We start from the raw sequence: 23346 nt of genomic DNA, 5'->3' as shown, positions 1-23346 counted from the left end.
GTTATATTTGCAGTTTTACCCAACAGCCACTTCATCTTCAAGAGCATACAAAGACAGTAAGAAAACAGAAAAGGAACTGCGATAGAGGGCAAGATGAATCAAGGCAGATCCGGCTATGTTTCTTTTGTGAACTTTTATCGTAAGTTTAGCCAAAGTGTTAGTGTAAATCAGACATGTCCAATTCTCTCAGTGGAGTTCCCCTGAAACTCCCCAGGGCCTTTGTGCTATATTTCAGCTGTCGGACAAGGCCACTATCTCCCATCTCCTTGCTTTGTACGTGTTTATATGTGTGCTTCACTGTTTCATCTTGGTCCAGTCTTAGTGATGAGTGCCTTTGAAGCAAGGTAACTGCTTAGTGTAAATGACTTGGACCATGTTAACATTCAATGTCTCATTGTGTGGTGGTACTGTATTTTGTATACATTTGTTACAGAAATGGTTTCATAACTTGGATTTTTAGAGGTATTTTAAATGTAAAAGTTGTTACTATTATTCTAAGGTCACAATACTATCCTAAAATACTTTAAAAATTATAAAAATGTACCAATTTAGTATGAACTATGTGCGAAACATGAGGAATTATCAACCCATAAAAATTTAGACTTTCATTTTTTTTTCGAAAGGGGTGTTAGGTGAGGGATTAAGTGAAGGCAAATGTTTGGCAGCTGAGTAAATATACGTACAAATGCAGAAATGAATCATTTCAAATTATATTACGTTTCATGAAATATCGATCCGACAATGTTTGCCTTTTCAGAATTTTCCTCAAATGTGCAATGACTTTTTTTGCCCCCATGATCAACAGCATAGACTAAAAATGCATTAAAAACATGACGAGAAATTCATAAAGTAAATGTGTATTGCAAAATGTGTGTGTAGATTTTTCACCCTTTTTAAAAACAATTACATATGACCTTTTTAACCATCAGCTGACCCTTAGAGTTAATTACTTCAGAAATTCATTGAGGCATGATATGTGTTTCCGTGAAGAACAGAGAGAGCACCAAAGGGTGAGGATAGCTTCACCAAGGCCATCAACTGTCTGGAAATAATGGCCTTTAAAAAAATCCCCTGCCACCATTCCCAAATGTTATCTATGGGATTAAAATAGGAAAACATGGGAAGGCCCTAAAAAAATTCTTTATCAAGGCAGGAGTGAATAAAAAAATAACCTAGGCCATGATTGACAGCCCACAATTGGTAGAAAACATATTTTTAAAATTAATACTGTGTTTAAATGTGACTCAAAATATTTTATACATGGGTAGGATGTGTTAATTGCATGCTGAGTATTATAGAAAAGTGCAAAGTGTAAGATAAGATAACAGTGAGAGCTAAGAGGGGCTTTTTTTGTGCTATAGGTCAATTAATATGTTCCAAAATGTTGTAAGGTTTGAATCAGTTTAAAAGTGATCTGTTAACGGTCAGTCGCCTAATCTCTACCGCCATCGTGTGGTGGTTCTGTGCTTTCATCGTGGCAAAATAAACATCACTTCAGAGGCTATTGAATGCAAAAAAAGTATCCCAGGTAAAATACTCCAACCCATAACCATTACATTTCTCTAAATATTTGCATAATGAAGGACCACTCTCAAAGGAAAAGTCAATGTGGCCCAATAAGAAATAAGAAAAAAATAATAATTATATTATATATATATAAATATAAATATATATATATATATATATATATATATATATATATATATATATATATATATATATATATATATATATATATATATATATATATATATATATATATATATATATATATATATATATATATATATATATATATATATATATATATATATATATATATATATATATATATATATATATATATATATTTATTTTTTTATTTTTTTTTATTTTTAATTTTTTTATTTTTTTTTATTTTTTATTGGGCCGCATTGATTTTTCCTTGGGAGTTAGGAATTTTAACCACTTGTACTAATACACCACTAGAAACCGCCAAAGTAAAAACTAAATTAATAACTATAGTAATAGAGGAAATCCAAACTGATTCTAAATTAACAATTGAAACGCCGAATCAAAGCTGCCGTAACATTATACTCGTAGGAATACTATATTTAAATAGTGAACATTTCTAATATGACAGATATAGTAGCATCTTATTTTTATGTAGGCTGTAATGCAACATAATATGATTCTTTGAATTTCCGATGATTTAGGGATACATAAATGGAAACTCTATCCTCATCCTAAACCCTTTAATCCTTCTGTGGTGTCAGTCGACGCGAGAGAGGCATCTCGGGAATGAAAGACAACTCAAGTCCTTGTACTGCTTCTCTGTTTGGAGAGAAAACACAGGGACATGTTACATAACCAAGCCATTTAGCCGGCAGGAGCGAAATGGAATGTATTGACGTCACAAGGAAGGAAGGAAGGAAGGAAACTCTCTCCCTTGCTTTCTAGATCTCTCGCTCTCTCTCTTTCCCTCACATGGAAAGCTTTTTAAGCATCCTTGACATCCAATTAAAGGTCCACGTACTTGTCTGACCTTTGTCCTCACTAGTAAGACAATTCAGTGCAGTTCTTACATCATGAGGTGTGCCCAGTAGAACTAAGACGGCTTATCAGTAAAGTTTCACCCAGCCACTATGACGGCCTCAATTGACCTTATAATAGGATATCACATTTTACAACTGTTAACATTTCAAGGGCTGACTTAGAATAGAATTGAACAAATATTCTAGCAATCCACAGTAGAGCAGTTTTGTCATAAATGAAATTGTCCTATTAGGACATACGAAATGCCACAATAATTCAAGAATGAAGTTTCATTGCATAAGTGGGACTATCGCAAGAAAAATCTTCTAGTTAAACCCAATAATTGCTCATACTTTTTATTTTTCGACATAAGAAATTATGTAGAAGACACACCAAGTATGCAAGAGTGCAATACAGCTTTCCAGTAAGTAGTTTTTTTGCACACCAATTCAATGACAGAATCTTCTCAAAGAGTATTAAAAAAGATTGACTCACAAATATCCATGACTATTGAAATTGTATCAAAAAAATCATTTTCTGAACTGCTTTATGCTCATTAAGGTCGCGGGGGGTGCTGTCACCTATCCCAGATGACTTCGGGGCAAAGGTCGAGGACACCCAATCGCAGGCCAGCCGATCACAGGGCACAAGAAGAGTAACAACCAATCACGCTCATACCTAGGGTCAATTTAGAGCGTCCAATCAGCCTACCTTGCATGTCTTTGGAATGTGGGAGGAAACCATAGTACCTGGAGAAAACCCACACAGGCCCAGGGAGAACATGCAAACTTCCCGCAGTTGAACCAACCTGGATTTAAACCTGTGTGGCCGACACGCTAACCACTCAACCGCCGTCAGGGTGTCCACCACCTAGTGCCCGAAAGCAGCTGAGATAGGCTCCAGCACCCTCCCTAACCCAATTGATGATAGAGCGGTTTAGAAAATGAGATGAGACGTAGCCCGGGGGATTCAATGGTTAGCACGTCAACCTCACTGCTTTGGGGTCCTGGGTTCAAATCCAGGGAGTTTGCAAGTTCTCCCTGTGTGGGTTTTCTCAGGGTACTCTGGTTTCCTCCCACAAATCTGCATGATAGGCTGATTGGACACTCTAAATTGCCCCTAGGTATGAGGGTGAGCATGAATGGTTGTTGGCTGGTCACCAATTCAGGGTGCCCCCTGCCTTTGGCCCGAAGTCAGTTGGGATAGGCTCCAGCACCCCCTGTGACCCTAATGAGGACAGAGCGTGCAAAAAAATGAAGAAAACATCTTTCAATGAATTCAATGCATTAAAATAAATTAATTTTTTTTATAAGTTTGAGACAGCTGTTGATTAAGAATGTAATAAAATTTAAAGGAAAAAATTCCTATCTCGTGCATGAAAATCTTAACCTGCATATCAAATGAATTAATTCATGCTAAAAATGGCTTTTGATGCATTCTTTCTCAAAACCACCCCTGCCCCTCCTCTTTTGCGTTGTCTCCGCCCCCATTGGCGGATGAAGAGGGAAGTGTGCAAAAAAACCAACATGGAGCTAAATGGAGCTATCGTAGGTCTGACGCTCGTCTACGTTATCTGTTTTTGACTTCGGCAGTGGAGTTAATCCCCCACGGCTTGAACGTGCGGGATGCTACCTCTGACGGTAAGTCTTTTTCATAATTTTAGCCGTTGCTGTTGAATTTTCGCCTTCATTAGTACGGCTCGTCTTCGCTCGGAAGTGTACAGCGGAAAGGGAGCCAGGCATCGGGATGGCGGATGGGCCAGGTCGGGACCGCAGTTGTCGGCTCGGCCAAGTACGAACAGCTGCGCTCGGCAGCTCCGTCGGCGACAACACCGCGTCCAGACATAATTAATACGACGCCTATTAACGCGACATGGCCTCCATTTAAGCCGGTTGGCCGCTTTAGCCTCATGTAAACAGTGAGCCGGGTTGAGATGCATTAGTGATGAGAATGGATGGAGATGATGAGATGCTCGTCCGAGAAAGACAATCGCGATTGCAGAAAGAGTGACGGACGCTGATGTCAGATGGACTTGTTACCCTTGGGAAGATCGCATGATGACATCATCCGCGTAAATGACACATTTTTATACACACACGCATGCATAGAAACACACACGGGTTCATACAACTACACGCCCATACACAACTAGTGGCATACATTAAGGTCTCCTCTTACAATATTGATCAAGCGTGCCATTTGTGCAGGGTGAGTGTAATTTGAGAAAGCCTAACATTGTTGTCTCTTGGCATATGAGATCATGGAAAATGTTCGACTCTGGAGCAAGACATGTTTACTACAGTGCTGTACTTTATTTTAACCAGTATGTAAATTGGGTTCAGTGAAACAATATTTTTCTTCTCTGCTTTACAGTACAATGTTTTTGTCTGTTGTCTTTGACTGCCATTGGGTGGCAAGCAAGCATTTGCCATCTCATCTCATCTTATTTTCTGAACCACTATATCCTAATTAGGGGCACGGGGTGCTGGAGCCTATCCCAGCTGACTCCGGGCTAGAGGTAGTGGACACCCTGAATCTATGGCCAGCCGATCGCAGGGCACAAGCAGACGGACAACCATGCACACCCACACTGATGCCTCAGGTCAATTTAGAGTGTCCAATCAGCCTACCATGCATATATTTGGAATTTGGGAGGAAATCAGAGTACCCGGAGGAAATCCACGCAGGCACAGGGAGAACATGCAAACTCCACACAGGTGGACCAACCTGGATTTGAACCCAGGACCCTAAAACTGTGAAGCCGACGTGCTAACTATTCACCCGATGGGCCGCCTTGGATACTTTGTTTTTAATCCCTTTATGCACGAATTATTATTTCGTTTTTGGACCCCAGATTTCTTTTACATTCCTATAGGACAAGAGCCTCAAACATGCGCGCCAGGGCTCAATTGTGGCCCCCTGGCCAATATTTTGTGTCCCCCATTTGACATCCATTTTTACCAATCTTGTTGCCTGTATGTATTTTGCAATGGGTATCACTTTCCCTATTTTACGATATACAACAACACGCACTCTGTGACCTGTGCTGGCAGTGAATGCTTTTCCTGAAAGGGTTCATTTGAAATCTGCTAACTACCACAATATATAGTGTATGAGTACTATAAATATACATAGGCTGGCAATGAATGAGGTCGTGGAAAAATGTAGCCCTAACCATAACATGTATGCAATATGGCTAATGTTCTTTGTCTCTAAACTACTTCCATAATAAACTAGACAACATGTGTTCACTGTGATTACATAAAAAAATCTTGGGACTGGAACACAGAGGATCACTTAGCAATAGAAAGAACACTTGTTAAGTTGGATTGGCACAATAATTGCTTTTACCCAAAAAGTTAAACATCAAAGTGGTATGATGGATTTTCTACTTTGTAATGTAAGGTCATTTTGTGGTCCACAGATTAACTGTTGAATCCTTGTTGTAATGCTTTTTAGTACTAGAGGCAAGTATGCCTCGGTTGTAATTCATTCAACACTTAACCATTAACTGAATTTTGGAGAATGTATAATATCATCCCGATAATATATATTGGATATATAGATATCTTCCCGTCTGTGTATATCTGACCAGAACATGCAATGATCTCAACTTTTTAGGGGAATTGTTAGTCGCCAAATTTTGGTCGTCTTAATACCATTCATTTATTAATTTTCTGAACTGTTTATCCTCACAAGGGTTGCAGAGGGTGCTGGAGTCTATCCCAGATAACTTCAGGCACCAAGCGGGGGATACCTTGTGACCAACACGCAAACCGTGCACGTTTTTGAAATGTGGGAGGAAACCGGAGTACCCGGAGAAAACCCACATGAGCCGGGGGGTGTGGGGGGGGGGGTACATGTAAACTTCACACAGGTGGAACGACCTGGTTTTGAACCCACGACCCCAGAGCTGGAATGGGATTCAGCAACCCCTGCTACACTTCTGTGGATGCGTAATACGAATGGATGAATGAATTTTAGCATTCAGGCTTGCACTCTGAATGTAGCCAAACATTTGCAAATTTGGACAAAATGAATTATTAACATGGTTTCTTGAATAGATAGGTACTTATCTGGTTAGGCCAGCTTCTATAAAGTGATGTCGGGCATGGTCGATTTTATGATCTTCAGATTGTAATGAAAACTTTGAAACTGTATTACGAATGTTGTCACTACTGCAAAATACTAAACTGACATATTTCCACATTGTTTTTTTTTGCACTGCTAGGCAACCCCCATGCAGTAAGCTTTAGGTCCTGTAAAAATACCAAGCAAGCCCTTCTCCTGCATTCATAATCAAATCAATTTTGACATCAACATGGACTGTGGAGAGAATATCCCGCCCCTCGATGAACATCTCAAATCAAACCGCTTGAATCTCAACGGACTTTACCATGTGGGTCGAACCTTGGGAAGGGGCCACTATGCTGTGGTCAAACTAGCTCGACATGTCAACACTGGGCAACTAGTTGCTATCAAGATGATTGACAAGACCAAACTTGATGTCATGGCAACTAGCCACCTCTTACAGGAAGTCAGGTATCATGTTTTCTTCCTATAGAAAATGAATTGAATTCTCTTACCTTTTATATAAAGCTCAAATTGGATTCCTATTTTTTTTCAGATGCATGAGGCGTGTGCAACATCCAAATGTGGTTCGCCTTTATGAAGTCATTGACACGCCTACCACCCTTTACCTGGTGATGGAACTGGCGGAGGGGGGTGACTTGTATGATTACATCCTCCGCCATGAGACCGGTGTTGCAGAAGGCACTGCCAAACGCCACTTTGCCCAGATTGTGCGCGCCGTGGCTTACTGCCATGAGCTCCACGTGGTCCACCGAGACCTAAAGCCAGAGAATGTGGTGTTCTTTCCTCAGCAGGGGGCTGTGAAACTCACAGACTTTGGCTTCAGTAACTTATTTAAACCTGGGACAATGTTGGCCACCAGCTGTGGGTCCTTGGCATATTCTGCACCTGAGATTCTCCTGGGAGAAGAGTATGATGCTCCAGCTGTTGGTAAGAATCTTTTCAAACTCATTTTGCTGTTATGAATGATCAATATGATAGATGTGTAACAGTTGAAAAATTACTTCAATGCAGTGTAGTGGGTGGTCAACCTTTTTTTTGCCCCTATCAAAGACTTTTGAAACGACTCAGATTGATAAACCTATGTTATATTTCTAAAACCTTTAAAAAGTATTCGGCAAGCTTTGCTTTGTAACTTTGTATTGAACACAGCTGCAATAGACCAAGGGTGTCCAAACTTTTTCATACAGGGCTGCAATGGATGCAGGGTTTTGTTCCGACTGATCCAGCAGAAGTAGTTTAGCCCAGGGGTTGGCGACCGAAGTTCTGGAGTCGCATGCGGTTCTTTAGTGCTGCCCTAGTGGCTCCCAGGAGCTTTTTCAAAAAAGTTTGAAAATGGAATATAGGGGAGAGAAATGGAATATAGGGGAGAGAAATATATGTTTTGTTTTAATATGGTTTCTGTAGGAGGACAAACATGACACAAATATTTCTTAACTTAACTAGGATTTGCGTTATAGCCTGGCACACATGTTTCTATCAGCAGGGCGGGATGTTAGGCAGGTGGCTGTTGTAAACTAACTTGTGACTGCATAATGGGCCATGGATCCCAAGGGGAAAGGAGAAAAATTACTGAGGAAGACCAGAGGTTTTCAACATTCCTTGGATCGAATCATTTGCATTTATTGCTAATGGGGAAAGATTGCCTGCATGTTTTCTTTGTAGCAAGTAGTTGTCAAATAACAAAAAGACAAATGTGGAAAAAGATTTCCAGGTAAGGCATTATACATTTGCAGCTGAGTACCCAGTTGGAAGAATGAGAAAAAAAATGGACTTGCATTACTTCTAGAGAAATTAGGAGTGCAAAAAATGGATTTATGAAGTGGATTGCATCTCCAAATTACACAGCTCCTGCAAATTGTATTGAAACCTGAGCGACAAAGCGAGAAAAGCTGAACAGATGCTGAATTGGCACTTTTTGCATGTTCGTTTTTGTTGTTTTGTCGAACCCTCAAAATTGAAATGACATCATTAATAGGATTTCTTTAATTTCCTCAAAGCAATGAAACTCATTCTTTAATATTGTGATAAAGTTAAACTTGAGGCGTTATCATATCAGAGCAGTCACATGGTACGTCGTTCTCTACAGAATGCACTGCAGGCAAAATAAACATTTATTTATAGAATTAAGTCACCAGATTGGTCAAATGTAAACCTGTGGCCCTTTAGGACCGGTTTGGACGCTTGTGTTCTACCCCATAATACTTTTACACTTTGCACATTGAAATACTGTATTTTGGTACACAAAATTAAGATTTTTTTCGTCATCTTCCGATGTCTTCCATTGAAAGGAAACCTACTCTGAATTAAGCATTTGCTTGAAAAAATCTGCCTTCCCCCCAAAAAAATGACTGGTCTCCAAACAACTGTGATTTCCACTCCCTTGCTCTTTTGTGTCTCAACTTCATCTTCAATCGTGTCATTGTGTGGTAAAAATTCTAGTTGTGCATCAATCTGACATTATTGTGGCATTGTAACATGTAGCTGTGCTTGTATTTTACGCTCGACAATGGCAGTGTTTTGCAGTCTCAGAAAAGGTTGACTGCATGTGATGCGATCTATGCAAAGACTTTCTGTTGTGTATGTCAACCAAAGGACAAATTAAAACAGGAAAAAAATATAATGTAGAACTTTTTCCCCTTCCTTTCTTTAGTATTATCTTTGAATTTGACCAGCCAATTGCAATTGACGCGTTAGGCACCTTTTGCTCTTGGGAGTTGAGTCTATAGATGGACTGCCCACCCATTGATTGTGTACTGTTAATTAGCCAATGTAAGCAAGAGTGCATTATTCACTCTGGATGCAGAAGGATCATTATCTTCTGCGAAGGGAGTCCAAAGGTCTACAAAACACCTAAATACTCCAACAGGTTATGATGCACATTCACCCGAAAAAAATAATTAATCTGCCATTTCCACTTTTCCAACACCCGCATTGAAATTTCCCTTTCTTTTATTTGCATTTAATTAAATTAATTGCTAACCACAATTAACTATTGGAGATTTCCAGTAAAATGGTAACATTGCTCATCTTGACATATTACAAAATCACAGGATTGATATTGCTGTAATTCTTGAGCCCTTCATGGCAAAAGTACTGTATATCAGGCCCATTTAATGAATATTCACTATTTAGAGTTCATGAAAATATGGTACAGTTTTAATTCTTTGGTCGGCGATAAAATGTTTGCTGATATTTCAGTCTGGTATGCATCAACTTCAATTCATAAACCTTTTTCACCAATAGCAATAAAAAGACACAGCACTGTTGTTGACAACAGCGTATCTTAACGATGATAATGTCGATCAAGTGTTTTCTGTTGTGATTGATTCTATTACATTTTTGGCCTAATCACCTCACATACTGTCGATCTAGATCGAAGTTTCATTCCAGTGCTGCTTGCTGTATTTTATTTTTTATTTTTTTGCAAAGGTATCACTGAGACTGCTAGTTTCATACCAATAATGTTCCCACTATGAAATTTGCTTTTGCGAAAGAGATAATCTATAGAATCGTGCACAATTGAGGAGATTGCACATTGGTGAGGTTACATGATAGATTTAACCCCCCCTCCCTCCTTTTTTAGCATGTATTAGCACCTATCTGTGCCAGTGCGTCTCTCAGATACCATTAAGTAACCTTTCTCAGTGCCTCCTGTCCCAAATCATGAGTTGTTCTATTTGTCCTTTCACATTTTTCTGCCTGTGTGGTTGTGTGTAATGTATGTTATGAGTATGGGTGTGTGTGTGTGTATGACTGCAAAGGATTAGCGTGTGTAACTGGGTCAATCTCAGAAAGCCAGCCAACTGGGCACGTTCTGCAGTGAAGCTAACACTGCGGAAAGTGTAAGTGTGTGTCATCTTTCTATTTCTCATCTTCAGGGTACTCTTGTGGTACTCGACTCACTATAAGAGCACAAGTGATAAATGTCTATGTGTTTCCGTGTTATCTGGCCTCGTCTAATTTCCACTAGGGTAGTACTGGAAATACATATAACAATGTGAATATGAGAAATTGCTCTAGTGTTCATCACAAGTCATCCAGACACGGCCCTTCAATAGCGCATTCACACATTCACTGACTAGAAAGTTTGGAAGAGAACCCACGCTGCCTGCCAGGCAAGTACAAGTCTTTGACTCGTCAAGAATAAGGAGAATACTGTAGAAACGATACCTTCGATCCATTGTAATTCTACCATCTACAAGCATTTTTTACTGTAAGATGTGAAAATGTTCAACTGTTCAGTTCAATGTTATGTTAAATCTTGATGAGATTAAAATGATACAACATCTCAATTTTACAGATGAATGGCAAAGGCAGCATTTATCCTTCGACGTCCGGCCCACTAAACCGCTTGCGACCAATCATAGTATCGATAACTAAGAGAGAAAGGCCTCGCAACCTTTGCTTTCTAAAACATGGGTCTCCAACCGGTCCTGAAAGAACTGCAGTGAGTGCAAGTTTTCATTCAAACGGAACAAGAGGCCAACTTTTGCACCTAGAGGACGCACCACCTGAAAGGGCGCTGTTCGTCTCAGTTGCGGGTGTATTTTCATTTTTTTTTGTCCCATAGAAAAGGCGCTTAGTTTCACACAATGAATGAAACCAGTAGGTGAGGTGGTCAGGGTTATGCAAAATTTTGAATTTAGTATATAACCAAGGCGCACTGATTGATTGGGCACCTTGTCCATTTCAGAGAATTTTTTTTACTTTTGACTGCCCAATAGGTGTGAAAATATGGTGCATATAATCAGTTGAGTTGCAGCAAAGACTACTGCGGCCCTTTACAGAATTGGTTTGATAGCTGATTCAGTGATAATTTTACAATTGGCACACTGCGAGTCCCAGGGATTCGCTTGTCTGAAAACTGTGCGTCCCAGGAAACTTGTCACGAGTCCCAACATACTACGGATGCAAATAAAACATAAGCAACGATATATAAACATTCAGATTTAATTTATTTATTATATGGTTTAGGGTTAGGGTTTATTTATCATTGTACTAGTCTTTCAGCTCGTAGATCCTCCTCTCTTTGCAGCCAAAAGTCTTTTGAAATGTGCGTATTTTTCCTTGCTTCCCCCGTTTTGCTTCATGATCATCGATCGAATCTTCTGCAGTTCTTTTCTTACTAGTTGTATTTTTTAACTGCGAAATAACTATCCAGACTGTTTTGCTTTTTCTGAAACATTTTTTATCTTTCTTACACTATTACGAAACTCTTGCTATCGCTTTCTCTCCTTCGTCTGCTAGTGTCTGCTAGTCTCGTTCACGCGAGAATTATTTCGCAAAGATTATGTGGAATAAATTGGTTTGCTATCGGATATGTGTTTTTTTTTTTTTTTTGATAAAAATTTCTTTGCGTCCGAAAAAAGCACATTACTTGAAATTGTGCGTCTGGAAGAAAAGCTGTGCGTATCAGACGCAGGACGCAGAGGTAACGAGAACACTGCTGATTGCTGAAACTTTGCATTCTGTAATCTTACTTTCCCTGTTTAGTGGCAGTCAACAGGTCTTTGTGTACGGTCATTATTGGGCCTATTTTCAAGTAGCCATTTCTTAAAGACAAGACTGACATAGGGTTTTTGTCTCAATCTTTCAGGTGTTAAATTAGTCCTACACTGTATTTCAGTTCCTCATTTGAGTACTGTGTACTACAACAATTGCATTAAAGGTAAAATAAGTAGTGAAGGTTCAAATGGAACAACACTAAAGAGAAAAGTATATCAGTGGAATCCTCTGAGATAAGAGTAAAAGTAATCTATATACACATTAGAAAATGTACTGTTTAAAAGCATCACCATCAGTGAATGAATTAAGTCTGGTGTATTCTATTAGAATATTGTGCGCTTTTACTAGCAGCGGGTGAGTCATTACTAGCACAGTTGACTCACAGCATGAAGGTAGGGAATGGTAATCTTGTCTCTCTTTCTGTCTTGTGATTGACATGTGATTAGTGCAAGAAGTACCATACTTTGGAATCAGGCCATATTTGTTCACGTATAAAATAGAAAACAGATGTTGATATAAATGAATAGAAACAGTCCTTGTCCACAGGGCCTTTTGTCGTTAACAAAGATAAACATAGCTTCCTGTTATATAATTTTTACCCATTACTTTGTGTACTGTACTCTAAAAAGGATGTGCTGTTATTGATGGTGCTGGGCTTTTTTATTTCCATTTTCAGTTTTTGTGATGAGACCAAATGTTATATAGTAAATACAATGATTCCTAGTAAATCTGTTAAATGAAAATGAAATATATATTAAGTGCATCTTCAGACTGATCATTGAATCAGGAAAATATTACAGTTAGCGCTGAGTGATATGCTCTACATTTCATGTCGGTAGTTGATATTGTTTTCCCAAATTGATGTGTCCTGCCTTAAATCTTTGATTTGACTGTGTAGGAATAGCCTACAATGAAATGGACAATAATTCACACTCACCTTTATACCAATGGGCAATTTAGAGTGTCCAATTAGCCTACCATGCATGTTTTTGGAATGTGGGAGGAAACCGTAGTAGCCGGAGAAAACCCACGGAGGCCCGTGGAGAACATGCAAACTTCTTGTTGTCATATATGGGAACAGTAATATGAATATCAAAGGGTTTCGTAATCCGAACATTTTGTAGTTAGGTACTACTGTAAATGGACAAAAGTATTGCAATGCATGTCTTGAAACCATTTTAAGGGCTCACAGGCAATGCTTATTTAAATGCTTCAACGAATCATCAAGGATTCTTCACGAACTTGGTTGAGAAATCAGTTTGGAAAAGGCCATTTTCTAGCTACCTGTGCTAAAGAAAAACATGTTCTCAAAACACATGTTCCGGGATAAATTGGGACAGTGATTGTGGATCAGACTATCTTGTCCATAGAGACTGGCACTTCACCAGTGTTCTGCAAAAAAAAAATACTGGGGGGGAAAAAAATAGTTTTTGTTATGCAAGTCCCAAGAGCATGGGTTAGTTACCCTATTGCCCAGAAATGGTGGTTTTGCATCATCCCATTTGGTCTGACATAACAAATTTCTCTCCTCTTAGGCATTATATAACAAGGACTCTCACATAAGACACATAAGATAAAATGGTTCCTTTTCTGAGTTAAGAAACATTTTCTCAATTTCTTGATCATGCTGCACACTGCATGACACACAGTCCCATTCAGTCTATAATGAGACAACACAGCGGAAAATTCCCCCAAAATTCAAATTTTTCATTTTAGCAAGCGTCATCAAGTTCATTTCCAAGTCCATATTTTATCAATTACTGTGAAAGATCATCTTCATACTTGGATTTCAAAAGTTTGGGCTTTTAATATGGCCAAATCCAACTTCATAGCAGATTTTAGTTTTATTTTTCTTGTGCAGCCCTCACAAAAATTTTGTGTGGCACATCAAAAATGGTTTACTTTAAACAAAATATGTTGGACAAAGGCTGCAATGCCAAAAACAGTATGATTGACCAGCATGTATGTACATTTCAGGCCAAATTTTTGGATAGACCACATTCAATGCAATACCGTAATTATCGTGAACACCAAGTATTTACTTCTACGTGGGTTCATTCATAATTTTGATTCCTTCAGTGAGAATCTAGAATTTTTAAAAAATGCTTTGAATTAGTAAAAATAAAATGAAATCACACAGGCTTTGTCATCATTAACTCGACAAAAAGCCAAATTGTCATCCTACAAAGCTACGTGCTAGTAGGCTTGTCCAAACTATTGCCATGTATTAGATTCATGCATTTATGAATGTTTGTTTAACTGTAACAAAGCAGAAATACATTTGTCATTTTTTTCTAAATGTCTAGCATACAGCAATATACATTATCTAGATGTAGTTTATTTGAAGTTAGGTATATTGCTCTGAAACCCATTGAATGTCTAATATGAATATTATATAGAAAATAATGTCTAGTCTCAGTGATGAGAAGGCCACAAATGGTTGCTACAGTATATGCAGTACATGTTACATTTCCTAGTGAGCTGGGAAAAGTGCTTTAATTCATAGCTTGGCCGCCCTGTTGCATAAGTGTTCAAAACAGAGCCGAGCGTGACTGTGTATATTGTGTGGCGACAACTGAGCACAGTTGTTTGGACTGTAAGGGCACACAATGGCTGTATGTTTATTAGACATCAGAGTGCTATCACTGCATGGACAAGAGGCTCAATGATGTATTTTTACTGTAGTTTTTCGCATCCAATCAACATATTTGTTTTACATTGAAAATAACTCACTAAAATTCAAACCTTTGTTTCCGTAACTTGCATAAATGTTGTTTTTTTTTGCGGATTTCTTCCAATCCAACATTTGACATCATCACCTCAGCTATGATGCACTGTATCACTGCAGTGCATCATAGCTGAGGTGATGATGTCAAAGGTTTTAGAGTTTAGCATAATTCCTCTGAAATGACAACCACTTATATATATAATAAAAGTACTAGTTCAGTCTATAACTTTTTGGCATGATTTCTATAGAAATTAGAGAAATCTGATGATCAAGCTTGAGTTAAACTAAAGCATTTCTAAGCCCACACTAGAAATAAACAAAATTAAAAAATAAACTAGAGTATACATTTGACATCGAAGAAAAAAATGCGACCTAATTATTCAAGTTAATCCCTTCATTTGACCAGCATGCTGCACTGACGCTTTCTAACTTGTGTTGTATTTAAGTATGGAACTGTTCTATTGAGCCCAGTTATTTCACATGCATAAGCATTCAGAATGAGAATAATTAAAGCCATGTTTTTTTAAATACTCAAAAACATCCTTTTTTAACCTACCTTATGAATGTTGATTTAAAAAGTGGAAGGGAATACAGCCTACAATAACACAGGGAACAATAAATAACGTGGCAGGTTCGTCCTAAACAATGATTTTTTTTTTTTTTTGGGGCCTGGTGTTGTATTAAAAAGGAACAGATTAAAACATTACAAAAAAAATGAATTCAAGACATGCACATTTGTGTTGTGTCCGTCCGTGTATGTGAAAGGAGTTAGCTGTTATATCATTTGCATTTTTTGTATATTTTCATATGCTGTAATATAACACTTTATTTTAGGTTTCCTTAGGTATGCCCCAGTGGACAAAACTTTGTTTTCTGTCTAATCTGTGCTTTGAAATCTGTGTATGATTTTTATAAGCCTTTTATAAGTTGACCCTTTGGCAAGAACAGACGCCACCACTTTCTGCATTTTACATTTCATGGAAATAAAATCAACTTTAAAGGGCAACATTATGACAGTTCATATTATATGACCGCCATTTTTAAGCTTTTTCTTTTCACCCCCTTGTCGATCTGGACATAATCTAAAATATATCCGACTCAACGTTCGATTAGCTCTTTCTTGCTGAAGGAAGGACAGAAAACAAAGCAATAAAAGATCATTTTCAAAAAAAGCCAACATCCACAACAGGCAAATGTGCCTCTGGATGCGTGCCCGTAAATATAATTGCCAGTCTTTTGGTCTGGCTGTTGATGTGTCTGAAGAGACAAAGTGTAAGGGAGGAAAAGGGAGGGAGACTACAGCAGGAAGTGCATAACACCAGGAAGTGTGTGTGGGTGTGGGGTTTGTCTGTGGGTGTAGGTCACAAGTCAAGAGTACCATAAAGCTTTGCCATCTGCAGTCTCACACTTGAACATGGATGGCCCATTTCCTGACGTCATATTTCAGGGTCTTCCCGTCGTGCAGGGCTATGAAACCTATACAGTGGTACCTCGAGATACGAGCTTAATTCCTTCAGGGACTGAGCTCGTATGTCAATTTACTCTAAACTTAAATTAACATTTCCCATAGAAATGAACTAAAAACTAATACATTTCTTCCAACCCTCTGGAAAGAAAAAACACGATATTGTATTGGAAAAACATTTTTATTGGTGCTAATTCGCCATCTATTAACAAAGTAACAAATAAATAGTGGTTTAATAGTACTAAAATATGTTTAATAGTACTCAAATTTGACAGATTTTGCGGAGGGGGAGAGAGACGGACAGAGAGAGGGGGACTTTTTCCATGGCAACTCGCTCATAACATATAAACAAATTTAAATGAATTTGGATTATGAAGCAGACACAAAAATAATCTAATCTAAATTTACTCTAAACTTGATTGTAATTTTGTTTTAAATTTTGATACCTTTCTTCTTCCGGCTCTATTTGCCCCACCTCCACCCTGACTTTCATATGCAAACTACTGGGTTGTTTGCTTTTGTACTCCCTTCAAAATATTCCGAAAATGATTCACACAAATGTCCTCACAATAGAATAACGCACGACCACTTGCCATCGAGAAGTAGTATATACACCATTCGCATTGACTAACGGGAAAAAATACACTGAAAAAAATGCAACCTCCACTCAGTGCTTGTTGAGACATTTCACGAGGGAGTTGCAAACAGAGATATGTTTTTATGAGCAGCCTCTTGCGTCCGTTGTATGCTCGTATATCAAAGTTTGTCTCGTATCTCAAGACAAATATTTGCCTGAAATTTTACTCGAATTGCAAATTGCTGGTATGTCGGGGCACTCGTATGTCGAGGTACCACTGTACTACAAAAGGAGAAAATGGCCCTGGAATTTGTTCAAACCAATGTAGTTTAAATAATGAATTTTCTACTGAAATTAGCACTTCTAACAGATCGGATTGCTGAAAACGTGTCTTCATTTGGTTGGAACGAAATCCAGTAACTGGCCCGTTATGAAATTGGTTGACACTAGTGATGTTGTGTGTATATTTATTTTGTTGTATGTTTTTGTGTTGCAGATATCTGGTCTCTGGGTGTGATCTTGTATATGTTAGTCTGCGGGGTTCCTCCTTTCCAAGAGACCAACGACAGCGAGACTCTGGTGATGATTCTGGATTGCCGTTACTCCATCCCTGAACGCCTCTCAAGCGACTGCAGAGAGTAAGTTTAACCGCCAAAGAAAATGATGCTACACAATGCAACACAATTACTTCCTCATTGTTTTGCTTCTTCAACTAAAAAAGCGTGTAATTCTTAAGGCTTATAGAATTTTGCTGACTAGATGTGGTGAGTCACTCTGTGTTACATAGCTACTGACCGGAAAAGCATCTCATTTGTTTCGGTGAATAATTTTGATGGTCTAGTTGGGACTCTGCCCTAAAGCGCTTCATTAAACACGCTGCACTCATTTGCCGGAGTTAAGCTTACTGGGTTGGCTTACCTCAATTGGTAGAGTGGTTTGGGCTTTAAAAAGATGAAGATCCATTTGCTAAAGACATTTCGTTCAATTATTCTTGCCTATTTTTAACTATAGACAAACACTATGAAAATAAATTGGCATTCCAACCTACACTAATAAAATGGAAATTATTTTTTTTACATTTTAAGTTCTAAAAACTCCAACAATGTGGTAGGTTTGCTTGTTTTCATGTGGTGGAGGTGAGATAGAGTGGATTCAATGAGGCAAGTTGGTGGTGGTTTATAGGCGCAAATGAAGTTAATTTATTATTAAACTTGAAAAAATACAACAAAGCAACGTGGGGGGGGTGGGGGGGGGGGGGTTTGATAGGCAAAGCAGGATGAGCACAATTCAACACAACGTAATCCGCCGCCTGAAAATCCCCAAAAAACAATGGACCGGGAAGTGCGTACGCCACATTGAAATCCAATAAAACAAGGGAATGCAAAGTGCTGACACCACATGAAAATTCCAAAACACAAATAAAATGATACATACAAGTCACATTCATATTTTGGAGAGTTAAAAAAATACAATAGAAAAGTAGAACAGCAATAAAACTAATCATTCAATAAAAAGCAAGTCATAGAATTTGAAATCTGAACTATATAGGCAATTATCAATGCACTGTGGTAAAGAATTGTGTGTTTAGTCCTTTTTCCAAAGAACTAATGATTTAAGCGTCCTCGTAAATTGTTTCAATGAACCGTAATGTGCAAAATAACTAGCAAACATCTATTACTAGGCACAAATGTGACACATTAAGGGAACAAAGTCAATGTAAACCAAATCGAAATGTTTGTCATTTAAGAGTTCTAGAGTCCAGTCAGTGTATTGCCTTCAAAGAAAGTTTTGATTATGAGCGAGAAAAAAATGGACGAGAGTTGAATGTTCATGACAACGATGATGTTTGGAAGTCACTGTTGGTTAATTTTCCCACTGAGTAAGCACAAGTACCCAGTTGCTGGTTGTTTTGGCCACAAACACTCGCAGGGATGGGTTACAACACAAAATGCGCTCACATGATTTTGGATTTGAGCTGAACAGAACAACCTTGAGGATATTCCTAACGCACCTCGTGTATTGGCGTGGCACCCCTCCAAGCAGTGGACCACATTTATAAAAAGATCCAAAATTAGACTGCCTTTAAGAGATGCCCTTTAATTTTTACAGATACATTTCTAGGGTTTTCTTTTACCCAAAAGTCTTAAAATTTCTCAATAAGCTTACAACATATGGAGGCTCAATTTAATTGACCATTATTGATATGATCAAGTTATTCTTGAGACATTGTTTAATTCAAATTCTCTGAATTGTAGCATCTCAACAGAAAATATTCTGATTTCTCGCTTTTTCTAAAATGGCAAACGTTATTAAACTTTTTTTAAATGAAAGTATGAGATTGTTTTTAGCTTGTCAATATTGATTCCTGATTTTTTTATTATACAGTAATACCTCTACATGCGAAAGGCTCTAGGTACGAAATTTTCAGGTTACGATTTTTTTTGTATGCAAATGGTGACTCGAGTTAAGGAAAAAAATCCAAGTTACGTAATCCCTACAAAAGTAAATTAATTTCCTTATCTGTTATTTTATTTAGAATTTCTCTTTTTGAGCGATCAAAAACTACTAATGCAACGTGCCACGTATTTTCACACACACACACAGGCCACAAAGTAAAAGTCTAAAATGTACTACAAAGTGGACAGCTTTTGGCCCTGGTAGAACGGGTGCTTGCCACCACCTGGTGGACAAACATCGGTATAACATGTATAATGGCTGCAGGGGGACATATTTCAGTGGCGGCAGGTCACATTTTCAAATGCTTTATTTATTTTAAGACATTAAGAAATAATCTCCTTATAATTCTGTATCATTTTTGTGTTTCTTCACCTCTTTCATTTAAAATTGGGACCAACATAAGGGTTTTAGTTGAAAGTTGTGCGAGGACCATGGAACGAATTAGAGAAATGACCTAAAGTACACATAGTTACGAAATTTTCAAGTTACAAAAAAAGTCTTGACGCATTAGAGAACCAATTAATATTGTCAGGTGAAGTACGACTGTACATAGGATGGAAATTTAAATAATATCTTCAATTTATTGCTTGTCGTAGTTAAATGAACTCTTTTTTTCAACCTGCTCTATTTTGTTTGTTTGTCAGTCTGATCTCAAGGATGCTCCAGAAGGATCCTTCTCTGCGAGCTTCGCTGCAGGAAATTGAGGCTCATCACTGGCTACAAGGGTTAGACAATGTTCTCCTAAGTCCAGAGGCCCCTCCTCATTGGCTCTCAGGGGCACTATCCTCGACCTTGCCACTCTCCCGAACGGTCGAGTCCGGCGACCTGCTCGCTGCCAAGCCGCAGTCTTTACCGGTGCGGCGGCAGGTCAACCTCAGCTACTCCATCCACCCGCCCCCAGCCGAGGAATCTCCAGTTATCAAGAACCTCCCAGCTCTCCTGCGGATCTGTGAGGAAGAGGAAGAAGAAGAGGATGGAAGTAACTTGGCCAAAGAGAGTGAAGGTTTGTTGTCATTGTCAGCAAGTGAACAGCACAAGGACAGTCTGGTCGTACTGGAAGGAGGGGACAATCAAGAGGAAAGGGCGGCAGAGCAAGAAAGAACGGAGGAGATGTTGGAGGGAGATGAGGACCGGGTTGAGACAGAAAGAGGACACACCCAGAGCGCTTGTGTGATTTCATACCAACCCATCAGTCACGTGGAGAATCTCGTGAGCCGTGCTCCAGAGCCCCCCACTCCCCAGGAGGATGAGACAGGCTTGAGGGTGCCCTGCTGTCAGGGCTGGACCGAGCCCGCCTGCCCTGAGAAAACCGACCCCCGGGAGATGGAACCAAACAACAACAGAGCGGCTGCCTGCGCGAGCCCCCAAAAGCAAAAAACAGGGCGCGTCGGGAGAAAGGACCAGGGCGCGAGGGATGACTTTGTGACGGACAGGTCCCACTCCCACAATGCCGCGGGGTCCTGGGAGGAGGGTGCTTCCAGGGTGGAGCCGGCGGGGAAACGGCACAACCTCAAGCTGCGCGAGCGACTCTTTCAGCTGCCGCTGTGTGAGAAAGCGCTAGCCTTTAACATCCCCACCAATAACAAAGCCAAGATCCTCCCGCTGGCCCAGTACAACTGTTGCCATGTGCTCTGAATGACACCGCTTAGGACACGCAAACACGTACGCACACTCCCAGCTGACCGAGCGTGACCACAGGACACACTGAGTGAAAAAAAACACGGTTTAAAGCAAACGCTAGTTTGTTGACCGCACTGTGACTTTTAGCGTAGTACGATCTTCACGTTGTTGCGCACAATAAGCGAGCACACGAGCCGCACCGAAGGAGAAGAAGATTGTGTCAATGAATCCACGGATAAAGAGCACTCCTTTCTCCTTCTTCCCTTTGCACAACTCGCTTCTCCGGTTCCAAAACGTCTAAATATAAGCTGAGAGACTGTTAATATGTTATATGCTATATGCTCTAATATGCCTCAGACTGAGATGATTGTATCATTCTCCGTCCTCTTGATGTTCCGTCCGTTGATCACTCGGCCTCATCCTTTTTTGTTGTTGCGACAACACTAGTATTTTGGATGTACAGGTCACTCACAGTCATTGGGGCCACGTGACCCACTGTGCATGCTATAGTTGCTACCATTTACCTCCAGATTGTGTCAGTGTGGCACTCCTGTTGTCCTTTTGTTACATTGAATGGACACAATACTACTGTTCCTCTAGGAATATTACGTTGCATATAAGCCGAGGAGTTAGACACTCCATGTAGATTTTTTTTTTCTTCCATCGACAGTGTATTTCCCATGACTGGACGTTTCGTCGACGGACATTTTGTCGAATGGACGTTTGGTTGGCGGACACTTCGTCGAACAGACACTTCGTCGAACAGACACTTTGTCGAACAGACAATTCGTCGAACAGACACTTCGTCGAACAGACTCTTCGTCGAATAGACTCTTCGTCGAACAGACACTTCGTCGAACAGACACTTCGTCGAACAGACACTTCGTCGAACAGACACTCCGTCGAACAGACACTCCGTCGAACAGACACTCCGTCGAACAGACATTTCGTCGAACAGAAATTTCGTCGACGGACATTTCTTCGCCAGATTTAATTGCTCTCAAAATAATAATCATTAGAGAGAGTTTGTCATTGCATTGACAATGTCAGAGCATTAATATCTAGATATCTAATGTCAAAATTATTAATAAATTGCGTAAATTATTGGCGTGTGTACATGTTTTTCACCATCCTTTTCTCGTGTGTATAGACAAAGTTGCCTAGCCCGTGCCCATCCCATATTTTATACTATTGTCATGTCCCAACACCTCTGTTAAAGTGGTTGGATCAGAACCTCCACGTAAGCCTCTGATACACTGAATTATATTATTTTTAACCCTTATGTCCGGTGACGAATTGTCCGTCGACGAAATGTCTGTTTGACGAACTATCTGTTTGACGAACTGTCTGTTTGACGAATTGTCCGGCGACCAAACGTCCGTTCAACGAAACATCCGGGGATTAAGTGTACGTTGACCAAGTGTCCGGCGACCAAACGTCCGGGTACTGTATTTCCACTTACACTTATGTCTTATTTCAAGCTGAGATGATAAATGTAGATACATTTTGTACAGTGACAAGGGCCAAAGCTGTAGAATAAGCTACTGTACATATATTACATCGTTCCCATGTAGCCTGCAGGTCAGCTAATGTGTTTCTTTCTGCAGTTTAATGCTCAAATCAGGGGTGATCCAAGAAAGTGAAATCTGATCATCAATTGTATTTCAGTAGCAATGGAAGCGGCAAATTTGGACCAAGAGCTGATTACTGTCTTTAATGTTTTCATATTCAGAATCACTTCTGAACAACTGCACCTAATTTGATAGAGGTAAAATATCAAATAAAAACATGTCGCAACGGAGTATAATTTGGTCTATAAAATAACCTGGAAAATACAATTCCGCCCACTTAAAATCATTGATTATTCCTCAAAATTGACTACTAAAATATCCAGTGGTATTTATGTAGTCATTCTAGTTGTGCTTAATGATATCAAACCTATTTTGTTTGATCAACAGTATTCTCCAGTAATGTGCTTAAAACATTCATCCTGATCAAACCATAATTAAAAGAAGTTTATGAATAAGATAAATACGTTAATGAACGACAATACTAAAAGCCCAAATATGAACATGTGACAAATGCAGTATATTGATGCACTAATGCTCCATACAATCAAACGCGCCTTATTTATTAAAGCTAACTCACTCATTTATGGTGCGCTTTATGATCCGGTGCAATTTAAAATCCAATATATAGAGTAAATATCGCCATTATTCATGTACAGTCGCAGCCTGCCTCTCCCTGGTGTGTTTATGTCCGCTGCTTTGTAATCATAGGACCTATAGTCTCTCGGAAGCAATGTATACTTATTTTTCTGTATTTATTTATTAAAATTGATTCAATCAATAAAATAGATGTGTCCTGTGTCGTTCATAAAAAGAA

At 39.1% G+C, this 23346-nt stretch overlaps 1 protein-coding gene across 1 annotated transcript; it reads left to right on the top strand.

The window, feature by feature from the left end:
- The first annotated feature begins 3988 nt into the window (after positions 1 to 3988).
- On the top strand, positions 3989 to 23315 carry snrkb (SNF related kinase b). Its single transcript, XM_077737798.1, has 5 exons — positions 3989 to 4154; positions 6746 to 7056; positions 7142 to 7536; positions 17381 to 17522; positions 19986 to 23315. Exons 2-5 carry the CDS (start codon positions 6836 to 6838, stop codon positions 20974 to 20976), a joined length of 1749 nt encoding a protein of 582 aa, XP_077593924.1. The 5' UTR covers positions 3989 to 4154; positions 6746 to 6835; the 3' UTR covers positions 20977 to 23315.
- The last annotated feature ends 31 nt before the right edge of the window (positions 23316 to 23346 follow it).

Source organism: Stigmatopora nigra, chromosome 2, assembly GCF_051989575.1.
Source record: "Stigmatopora nigra isolate UIUO_SnigA chromosome 2, RoL_Snig_1.1, whole genome shotgun sequence".
NCBI classification, from domain to species: domain Eukaryota; kingdom Metazoa; phylum Chordata; class Actinopteri; order Syngnathiformes; family Syngnathidae; genus Stigmatopora; species Stigmatopora nigra.
The sequence above is the reverse complement of the archived record's forward strand: the minus strand, read 5'-3'. Positions and strand labels throughout refer to the sequence as shown.

What these genes read in the sequence shown, in the direction of transcription:
- snrkb (XM_077737798.1), top strand. Translation starts at nt 6,836, where the DNA reads ATGGACTGTGGAGAGAATATCCCGCCCCTCGATGAACATCTCAAATCA. An exon ending in GTATGATGCTCCAGCTGTTG is followed by an intron (nt 7,537 to 17,380) that starts GTAAGAATCTTT and finishes TTTGTGTTGCAG; the next exon opens with ATATCTGGTCTCTGGGTGTG. An exon ending in CTCTCAAGCGACTGCAGAGA is followed by an intron (nt 17,523 to 19,985) that starts GTAAGTTTAACC and finishes TTTGTTTGTCAG; the next exon opens with TCTGATCTCAAGGATGCTCC.